The 11,402-nt window shown below is 38.9% G+C and overlaps 1 protein-coding gene across 1 annotated transcript in view; it reads left to right on the top strand.

The window, feature by feature from the left end:
* Positions 1-881: 881 nt before the first annotated feature.
* The window catches only part of MSH4 (mutS homolog 4), a 31,026-nt gene continuing 20,505 nt past the window's right edge, over positions 882-11,402 (top strand). Inside the window, exons 1-4 of the mRNA XM_014937157.1 lie at positions 882-1,131; positions 3,339-3,503; positions 7,643-7,806; positions 11,088-11,198. Of these exons, the coding sequence (XP_014792643.1) occupies positions 882-1,131; positions 3,339-3,503; positions 7,643-7,806; positions 11,088-11,198 (690 nt within the window). The remainder of the gene's footprint in view (positions 1,132-3,338; positions 3,504-7,642; positions 7,807-11,087; positions 11,199-11,402) is intronic.

Below are 11,402 nucleotides of genomic sequence, written 5' to 3'. Positions count from 1 at the left end.
TTGCACAATCAAGTTATAGCTAACACACATGCTCAGGGGAAGGATCTTCTCCTGGGCAAGGGAGTTCTTGACCTTTGGGCATGGTTTTTAGTATTATTGTGAAGATAGTTCAGCTTAGGATGCTAAGAATTTTCACTTTCCTGCTGAGTTGGCTTAACTTCTTAAAAAGCTTATAAATGAGTACCATCCTCAAGGTCCTTACACTGGTATGTTCCAGGATGTCCCTCCTGGAGAATCATACAATATTTGCCGCCCTTCATTAGTTCTGTCATTAACTCACGCCTGATAGATTGAGGGATGGAATCCTCATTATTCATGAGAATACACCTACGGCCTTTTGACAGTAGTTACTAGTAACGTGTCAAGGCTCTGCTGTGGATACGGATGTACCTTCAAGACCATTCTAGAATTGAACAAGCTTTATGGCTTATTGGGTTTTTTTGGTAACTAAACTCTTGAGCAGGGGAAAAACATCTGTGAAGCTCCTGCTAAAATAGCCTCTGACCGTTGAAGACCAGATGTGGGACAAGCTATGTTTAGATGCTTTAGTCCTGTTTTGAAGAGCGTAGAACACCGTTTCCTTGCGTTCCCGTGTCACCCTGCTGCTGTCTGTGGTTGCATATTTATAACGACACTTGTTGCGTGCCCCGCAACCCTCAATATCGAGCCCTTTGCAGCCGCACTGGCACCCGCGGCTTCACGCCTCCTTTCCTCGAAGGCAGAGCGCGTCCCGCCCGGGGCCGCCGTTCCGCCATTTCGCCACGAGGCGGCGCCGCCGCCGCGCGGGAGCCGGGCTTGTGCGCGCGCGTGCGGGTGTCGCGTCTGCCGCCGCCTTGAGCGCCGCGCGCGGCGAGGGCCGTGGCGGCTGAGGCGAGGGCAGCATGTCGGGAGGAAGCAGCGAGGAGAACGCGGTGGGGCGGGCGGTCGCCTCGGAGTCCTACACGGGCCGCGGCTCTTCCACCTCGGTGCTGGGCGGGCGAGCGGAGCGGGCGCCCCGCTACACCCTGGGGCTGCTGCAGACGCCGTGCAGCTCGGCAGGCAGCACCGGCTGCTCCAGCGGTGGGGAAGGCCGCGCTCTCGGCCAGGCCGCCTCTGGCAGCAGGGCGAAGCCACCGGTTTCCGGGCGAGGAGGTGGGTGCGGCATTGCTATCTCTGACCGAGTCCTTGTACCCTTCTTTTACCCTCCTGCCCTCTTTGCTTGGGTGAGGCTTTGAAAGAGCTGTTGCAGGTGGTACTTCTGCTGAGAAGGGGACACCAACATCTGTTTGTCTTGGCCATCTCTGGTTTTCCGTTCATCCTGTCAGAACTACGGTAGTCGTTCCTCACATTCCATAAATAAATCTTTCTTCACGTAGTTTTTCAGGTAGCAGTATCCAAATACCCTGCTGGGGTAAATAAACTGGTTTGAATTGCAGCACAGTATTTGGTTTACTAAGAAACCTGAACCACATTCAGTTGAGTATAAGTTTTGGGTTTGTGTTTGGGTTTTTTGTTTCTGGGTTTGGTATGGGGTTTGGGTTTTGTGTGTGTGTGTGTGTTTTTTGTTGTTGTTTGGGTTTTGGGTGGGTGTTTGGTGGTTTGGTTTTGTTTTGGTTGGTGGTTGGTTGGTTTGGGGTTTTTTGGCCTGGCCTTTAAAATAGTTTGAAGTGCTGTTATCCTTGATGTGTTGTAAGAAGGTTGTGGTCCTACAGTGCAACGCTGCTATTTGCCCGCCTTTATATAAAGCTGCTGTTCTTACAAGCCTCCTGGCTCTGCCCTGGGGATGAGACCCCCAACACCTCCACAGACAGTGTGTGCATCAGCCAGTTCAGAAGACCTGATCCTGCTACCAAAGTCTGTATCTTGGCAGGCAGAGAAAAATTGTTTAAACTGTAATTTTTCAGAATTGGAAATTCTTTTAACACTTGCTGAAATGCATTCTAAAGTACATATATCTCTATTAGGTGTAAGCTCGGAAGAAGTTAACATACTTTTGGGTAATGTACGTGATCAGTCCTGAATCCTAAAAAAACCAACCAACAAACAACAACCAAAACTTAGAATGCCAATTTGAGTTTTACTTATGTATTAAATGTTGATTCTAAAAAGTACCTGTAGATGGTTCAGTTCATCTGGTCTTAAAAATTATGGTTTTTCCCATGTTATGCCAGATTCAGCGTGTTCTAAGATAATAGTAAAGTCTCTTCTGCCAGACTTCTGAGTAAACATGCCAAAATCTAAGTGAATGCGATTTTAAAAAATCACCTGTATGCATTGCAATGCTGATTTTTCCACTCCTTAAAAAAAAAAGTGTGAATTAACAGTGGGTTTTTTTCTAGCTGTCAGTTTTGTGAGACAAAATAACAAACAAAAAACCCCCAGTATTGTCAGTATTTTGGTACCAACCATGGAGTTAATGTGTCATCTGAGAACAATACTGAAGTATATTGTCTTGTAGATTAGTTTTCAATGTAATAGAAGGAATAGAAACATTTGGGTTTGTGTGACTCAATACCTGGAATTTTTTAAGTGAAAAAGCTCGTTATATTTTATTTAATTTTTTACCTTAAAAAGCAATTACCTGAGGTATATTAAGGATTTTATGTTGGTTTTGGTCGTCTCAAGAAAACTGAAAATAAGTGAAATACTTCAATTTATTGAAACTAAAGAATGAGCTGAGAAAAAGAGATTTCGCAGGTCTTAAAATGTAGATTAATCTTAAGATATGTGTGTAAAAGAAACTGCAGATAACAAACAGGTCCCAGATTATTGTATTATTTCTGAGAGTTGAATCCCATAAATTCAAAGGGAGATGATTCTCAAGTAGAGTGGGTTTTGAGCATGGTTCCTTGTTTTCTTTTAATGTCCTTTTTTACAAAAGAAGACTCATCTTTAAAAGAAAAATTCATAAACGTGTACAGATAGGGATTTTAAAACTGATGGGAAAATGCAAGATAGAGCTGACAGAGCATTCTTTAATAAATCTAGAATTCATTAGAATATGAAATTATGCATCGTAAGGTGTCTTTGTGTTATTTCAGCCCAACAATGTAAATAAATTTTTTTATTGGTGCTGTAAGTAATGTAATTGTGGAAAATAACTATGTTGATACAACCTTGTTTTCAAAACAGACTGATTTTTATTACATTTTATACTTTAGAGAGCTTTTATGGAATGACAATAAAGGTTATTGCTTGGATATCTCTATTTCCAGTTAGAAAAGTTAAGCTTTCTAAGCTGTATATTTATATTTTGCTTTCTAAATATAACCTGGTTCAAATATTTTTTTTTCCAGTTAAATGATATACAATTTAATGTGTCTGTTTTCAAAAGTTAATTTTTTTTTTCCTCCCCTCAGAATCATATTTTGGGGACAAAAGTTCTTGTGTAGAAAATGCTAGCACATTGAATTTCACGAGTTCTTCCTCTGTGCGAGGCCTGAATAGCACTTGTATAGGAAAAGCACCTCTCTCTTCCAGCAGATCTGTTTGCAGAAGCTGTACCCCTCTCATGGGGTATTCAGGTAAGATTAGCAGCTCTTAAAGACAGTAGCCCTACTGACATTTCTAACGTTTTATTAAACATACTTTATTTTTTAATGTGGTACAGTAAGATACTGAAATATAATCAAAATGCAAAACATAATGTGTTCTGTACCACACAGGATGCCTGCCAGAGAAAGATGCACCTGTAGGGGAAAATACTACTTTAGATAACGAGTAGGTGTTTTGGTGCTGCAGCTTCTTGTCTGTGACTTTGCGTTCATGTATAAATTATTAATATGGTGGAATTCAGACTTTTTTCAGATTGTCCAAAATGGAATTATTTTTGTGGACGTGTTGGTTTGTGTGGTGACTGAACTGAAGAGCCCAAATTTATGCATGATTCTAATTATGGGGTTTTTTTAGGCTTACAATGCATTGTGCATGACGTACCATGATGTCATTCTCAAGTTTCTTGATGCAGGTTTTATGCATTTTATGTGGGCGGCTTCAAAGGTGTTGAACACTAGTCCTTGAGAACACATGCCCAGTAGCTTGTGGAGTGTGCGTTTTGCAGTGCCGTAGGAACAAAGCTGTGTTAGCAGGCGGTGATGCCGTCTGCCCCATTACCGGTTTCCGAGTGCTCTGTGGTGCAGGAGTAGTGGGATTCAAAGTGAGTTTTTCCACACCTGACCAATCATTATCAGTTCAGTCTTCAGTGTTCTTAAGATTATTTAATGGAAATTCCTGAAGCAGTGAAATTATTTAAAAATCTATTTTAGAAATTATCTATTCCTGGCAAGAATACAAATTGGCTCTCCAGTTGCTACTGAATTGAGTTACAGTTTTGCAAAATGTGGCGTGCACTTTGTGATTTCCTACAGCTGTTGTGATCCACAGTTTTGATTGTGACTGCTCCAGGAACTGGGAAATCAGAGTAACTGTGATATTGAAACTTACAGAGCAGATTTCTCTAGACTTTATGCAACTTTGTGAAACAAACCGACATTGTCAGTTTCCTTTGATTTTACCTGTGTGTTGTTCAGCCTGGAGAAAAGGAGGCTGAGGGGAGACCTTCTCGCTCTCTCCAACTCCCTGAAAGGAGGGGGTAGCCAGGGGGGGTCGGTCTCTTCTCCCAAGGAACAGGCCATGGGACAAGAGGAGATGGCCTCATGTTGCCCCAGGGGAGGTTTAGGATGGAGATTGGGAACAATTTCTACACTGAAAGGGTTGTGAAGCCTTGGCAGAGGCTGCCCAGGGCAGTGGTGGAGTTGCCACTCCTGAGGGATTTAAAAACTGGGCAGAGGTGGTGCTGAGGGACATGGGTCAGTGAGGGTTTGGGCAGTGCTTGATGGTTGGACTCAATGATCTGGAAGGTCCTTTCCAACCTAAAAAATTCTGTGTTGGTCTGTCTGTATGTTCGTTTATGCTTGCTGTATTGTATATGGCATTCCTTGGTCAATCTTTCATTGATCTGCATTGAAGACAGCGTATCCAGAGTATCATATTCTGAAGAACGTTGGTTGGTCACTTTGTTTTTTTTTTAGTGTGACTAAAAAAGTTTAGTTTAGTTTAGCTGAAAAACAAACCACCTTCCAAATACAAATTGTGTAATTACCATTCCTAATCTAAAACACTTGCTGTTATCTTCACCTTTTAGTTGCTTTAGTTGCTTTTAAAAGGGTTGGTGTTGTGATCAGCTGCTGCTGATGGGCCAAGGATTGTTCTGAGTAGAAGATTCAGAATTACAATTAGATTTCCAGCAGGCCTCAGATGAAACTTCATATGGATGCTGTTGCTGACATCTTGTGGCCTTCAGCACGTAGGTAGAATAAATGAAGGTTCAGACTCAGTTGTGTGCAGCATCAAAGATTTTGATCAGGTGGTAGCCAGTTCCAGTTTTAACAGCCTTTTCGTCTTAAATTCTTGGTAACTCTAATCTTGCTCTTCCAGATTCCTGGGAGGATTAGTTTTGATTCCTGGGGTAAAAATTGAGTTTACTCAGAAGAAAATGTCAGGTTTGGTGTATTATGCCTTCTTAGCAGGATCACTCTGTTTTGAGAATACTCTTATTTTGTTGCTTTCTGCGAGCGAGTTCTGTGAAGAACAAAGGAAGGTAATGGTGGAGAAGAACGTAAATAATCACTATGAAGTAGGTTGAGTTTATTGGTGTTTCAGAACAGTAAATATGTCTATGGTATCAAAATCCAATACTGTTCAGATGTTTTTGAAAGTGTGAATGGGGCTTTCTTTGCATATACAAGTATTTTTCTTATTTTGAACACTTTAGATTTAACGGTTATTTAATAATGACATCTCTTCTGAACTTTTAAGTGAATTCAAGAAGGATTAAGTGAAGAATCTGTTCAGTTCAGCTATTGTAAGCTTTAGTTTTGCTTTCAGCTGGAAGTTGGGAAGATGAGATTGTGAAGGATTTTTTGAGCTTGTCTGAGAAGTTAAACGAAAGTGTATGGAGCAGCTGTTTTTTATAGTTGCTCAGCAAGTTATACATTTGCTGGTCTGAATAGTGGAGTCTCACAACCTCTGGTTGGGGATTTCCAAACAAAATGTCATTAGTCGCTTCTCCAATAGAATTTGGAAGAATGTAATACCATTTTGCGAACAGGAAACAAAAATTACCTGAGATGGTATAGAGTGCTTCTTTTACTTATTTTTGGTCTTTCTTAGATAAACAGCAGTTCAGTATACCAAATTAAAATGGCATTACGCCATTAGTTAAATGTGTTATTTAAGAAGTGCAGTAGTTTAGCATTTAAGAGCAGTGCTTCTGGAGCATAATTTGGTGCGTGGGGACTCTGTTGTTGTTGGTTAAGGCATATAGCTGTGCAGATGTGTGGTGGCAGGCACACAGGGAAAGCTGGGGAGCAAGTGGTAGGAGGGTCAGCTCATTTTGTCCAGCTGCTTCTCCCCCCAGTTCTGATCGCAGATGATACCTCGTTTCTAGGAGTGTCCATCTTACTGCCTCACATCTTAGATTTTAGGCATTGAAACAGTAGTGCTAGAAGCTAGTTGTTTTTTAACTTGGTGCTATTTAAAGTTTAGTACTGTATGAAGTGGTGTGGGAGGAGTGAGATGAAGGAATGCATTGAAATTTCTCTCCAGTCACCTATACTGCAAATCAGAGTTGAACACGCAATTGCCCCACTTGCGAAATTAGCTGTTTGGATCTGGACAACAGGAGATTAGGAATCCTAGGTCTGTAGAGTTCAGTTTAGGTATAAATATCAGGTTTATTGTAGGTCTGTAGTACAATCCCAAAGTAGATTTGCTGTGTTACGTTGAGCAAATTGCTAGAGCAGCTGGGTTGGTGGTTTTATCTACATAGGAATAGACTGAATAAGAAAATGAGGTTTAGGGTCTTCAGAAAGAAACATAATAGATGTTAAGGAGCTGTAATCTTAATTTGCATACTTAATCTTTGTAAACAGGTAAGATAGTCTTTGTAAGGAGAGATAGCTGGAAGAAGAAAGAGATGAGATTATTTGTGTTTGTGATGAAAATTTAAGCCAAACCAATTTTAATGTACTAAAAATGCTTTTTAAAAAAAAAACAAACAACAAAACAAAATACCAAAAAGAAATCAAATTATTTGGTCTCAAGTGTACTGTAGATAGGTGTATTTTAGAATATAGCACAAAATTAGATTCTTTCCTCTAACTTTTCAAGATTTAAGCTAGCCACCTTGACCAGAGTGTGCTATTAATGGAACATTAATTTACAGTATCTCTCTGCAATTAATACACCTGATTTTAACAAGTGATAATAGCTATGCATCATTTTGAATTTAAAATGGCAAATGTTTAGTAATAGCCATGCCTTTCGGCATGTGCTAAACATCTTTTTTGTTTAATACAAAGATAGGAACTCAGAAACTGTATTTTCATTTGGTACAAAAATGTGATTAGTTCTGACAGTCTTAAAGGAATGCACTCAATCAGTCTTTTAATGTAAGAGTATGATGTTCACACTTTGGAAATTGTGCCTTGTCTGTATGATATGGCAAGTAAGGAGTTCAACAACTAGGATTTTTAATTTGTAACTAAGTTTGGCTTTCCACAGATATGGGAATATAAACACATATTTCATTTGAAATGTCAAAGTATGATTCTGTGAATGTTAAGCAGTAGCTTGTAACTGAATATATGCAACTGTTTTACAGTTACATCCTCATCTGCAGTCTCTGCTCACACTGCTGCGTCAGTTGTTGTGGCTGTAGTAGAAGGAAGAGGCCTTGCCAGAGGTGAAGTAGGAATGGCCAGTATTGACTTAAAAAATCCTGAGGTGATACTGTCACAATTTGCAGACAATACAACATATGCCAAGGTATTGCAACATACTTAATTGCTGTATCCCTTACAGGCTAATTATTTTGACTTTCTTTCTTATAAAAGCTTATGACTAATGGGAAATTAGATTTTTAGTTTGTAGAAGAAATTTCTCAAAAGTGAAAGTAAGAAGTTCTAGACAATGCGTAATACTGAAAGGACTTCTATTTTCTGTACTGTGCCACAGATTTTAGATAAAGAGGAAAGTATGTTTTATAACAGCAAAATAGCCTGTTATTTTTATGTTATTATTAAAAATAGTGTGTTTGAAGTATGTGGGAGTGAGATGCCTTGTTTGGAAGAGCGCTGGGCAGTACATGGTAGTAGAGCTTGCAAATATTTTTCGTCAGAAAAAACAGCTCTGAGAACGGACCTGCAGAAATGTGGGGGGTATGGTAACTGCAGGACTGGCTTTGTACGGCTGCATAAGTATTCCTTTTCAGTTAGTTTGAAATGAAATTCACTCAATTTACCGGCAAGTGTTCTGCCTGCTGGCACTGCAAACTCTACATTAATTTGGAGAGTAATCTCTCTGGCTTATGCAACATCGGCATTAATAAAATCATTATTTAATGATTTTGTTGTAGTTATGCATGGTAGAAGACAATGTGACTTATAGCATCTTTACAAATTCAAAGAAATAAAAATGAAATTTAATTAGGAGAATAAGTAGATATGACTCAGAATATAAACAGCTCTCAAATCTATTTGCTAAAATACGTATTATATAATGTCTTCTTTTTTTTGATCATTAGTGCTTTTAAAGTTTATCCTGATCTTAACACGCACAAGTACATATTGAACCTGGCAGCTACAGAAATACTTCTGTAATACATCGTACTAAAAATGGAAATGAGTGTGCACCTTGAAAACGTGGGTCCATGAGAAAATGTAGACACTCAGAAGATGTAGCAACTTAGATAACAATTCACTTAAAGGTTTGAAAGTGAAATTGAAAGTGAAAAATTGATTTGCTTGTACCTAGGAAAAAAACCCCATCCCATTTCAGTCCTGTTTCAGCCTGGAGAAGGCTCCAGGGATTCCTTAGAGCGGCCTTTCAATATCTGAAGGGAGCTACAGGAGAGCTGGAGAGGGACTCTGTCAGGAAGTGAAGAGATAGGACAAGGGCTAATGGTTTTAAACTGGAAGAGGGGAGATTTAGATTAGATACCAGAAAGAAATTCTTTACAGTGAGGGTGGTGAGGCACTGGAACAGGCTGCCCAGGGAGGTCGTGGCTGCCACATCCCTGGAGGGGTTCAAGGCCAGGCTGGATGGGGCTTGGAGCAACCTGGGGTGGTAGGAGATGTCCCTGCCCAGGGCAGGGGGGTTGGAACTAGATGATCTTTAAGGTCCCTTCCAACCCAAACCATTCTATGATTCATCAAAAGAATTATAAGATCAGAATTCTGCAAGGAAACTTCCGATTATTTTTATGGAAATTGTTTACTAATTTTAATGGTTTCGTAAAGGTTACGGTTACTTCTAAGAGTAACAGACTTTCTTTTTAGGAAGTTATAGCTGTATTCATAGTTCAGAGTCTCCCCTGTTCTGTGTCAGAGTTAAGAACTGTGTTATTGTCCCATGAAATTTATCATAAGCTGAAAAGTGTTTTAGCTGCCCAGACTATTCTCCATCCCCTTTACTGGCTTTGTCTTGATTCTAATGATAAAATACAGCTATGTCTCTTAAGTCTTTCACACTTTGCATTTAAATTCCAATAACGTGACTCTCTTCTTCGTTACTCAGGCTTGTAACTTGATAAGTTTACATCTTCTGTAACTACCTGTCAGGTCATGGGCAGATTGTTCGGTAGTTTCCTCCCTTATTCTAAAAGATGACATTTTTATTTGTGCACGTGTGTTCCTAATTTTCCATTTAGATTACCAAGTTCTCCATTCTGTGGGCATACCTGATACTGTATTGACATTCAGCCCCCAAAAAATAAAATAGATGAGAGCTGGTAGTATACAACTACTTTTTCCCAAATGCACTACGTGGCCAAGTTTCTTATCTTAATCTCTAACGCCTTTAACAATACTGTCTGTCTGATGATCAGCTGGTTTCTTACAGTGTCACTATCCATGTTTTGCTAGTGATTGATATCAAGCTTGTTGTATTTTCTTGTGCACCTTTTTATTTGTGAACATTCTGTAAAGTAATTCAGTACTGTTTTCTCGTATTCTTTAAATTCCTCAAGGTTTGCTTTAACTGTGATGCCTCGGGGAAAAAAAAACTTCCTAATGATTATCAGATATCAGCAACAGCTCTGCCTCCCACCCCCAAATAGCTTAGATAATTTATTTTGTGCGTTTTTGATGCTTGTTCACTTTCCATTATTATCTGTCCCTTCTTTCACATCTTAACTTGTAAGCACTTAAAATATAGCCTGTTTTTTTTCCATGTTTCTCCCTTGAGAATTTGTGGGTGATGATATAAATGAATATAAATGCATAATTATGTGTCCCTTCTTATACAGTAAGCAACTAGAGAAGCAGATAGTGTACTTTATATTCCTACAGCAGTTGTATGTACCGTAATCAAAGCAAAGCCGGTTTAAATATGCACATTTTGAGCCTTGTTGAAAACAATGCGGCTGAGATAAATGTTATAAGAGGAGGTTAGAACAAAGTCTAAACCAAGTCTGAATCAGAACATTGTTAATATTCAGACTTGTTGCAATTCTTTGTATTCGAGAGCACCATTAACTTTTCTGCTGCAAGCCCAGAATCTTTCTGTTGCCTTCTGTTTTAAATAAATCCCTCTCGCTTTTGATATTTATCTCTTGTTCTCACAACAAGCGTGTTTCTGTGTTTAAATAACAGGATAGATACCTCTTTGGGTTTGGATTTTTTTAGTTTAGTTTAATGTATATGTATATATTTGTAACTGTAGATACAGATAAATTTGAGTGTAGAAGCTAGCAGAAAATTTGGTCTTTATTAACAAGACTGGAACTGTGATTTTAAAATACAAGGATTCTGTAATTCTTTATTGCTGCTTCATTGTTGTGTAAAAATATTTTAGATTACATGTTGATATTTACTGATTTTTTTGATTTTTTTTTTTTTTTTTTTTTGTGCCCAGGTATACCTGAATATTTGTAGGAGTGAATGTCTTCAGTTGGAGTTGCAGGTGGTTCAGGACTGTCTCAAGTTATTCTCGAGGCCTCTCAGGCTCCACACCAGGATTAAGGACTTTGTCCTGAAGTTTTGCTGGAGTTCTTCATCATAGTTGGTGATGGTTTTGTTTTTTTTTTTTTTTTTTTTTTTTTTCTTCAGGTTATTACTAAACTCAAGATTTTAACACCTCTAGAAATAATAATGTCAAACACTGCTTGTGATGTAGGGAACACAACAAAATTGTTCAGTCTGATAACAGAACATTTCAAAGTAAGCTCTTAAATTTAATTCCATATTTTAGAGTTCTCATTGATCTTTTATGTGGTTGCTGATTTCAAAAGTTTTCCACAACTTGTAAAACTTTAAATGCAATCAGATATTGTGTTTTCTGTGATTTTTTGGGTCTAATTTTACCATGGTAAAGAATAATCCAAATGTGTCTCCAATGCTGCTAGTTCTAATCCTGACAATTAC

Source organism: Calidris pugnax, unplaced genomic scaffold, assembly GCF_001431845.1.
Source record: "Calidris pugnax isolate Ruff unplaced genomic scaffold, ASM143184v1 scaffold29, whole genome shotgun sequence".
NCBI classification, from domain to species: domain Eukaryota; kingdom Metazoa; phylum Chordata; class Aves; order Charadriiformes; family Scolopacidae; genus Calidris; species Calidris pugnax.
The sequence above is the reverse complement of the archived record's forward strand: the minus strand, read 5'-3'. Positions and strand labels throughout refer to the sequence as shown.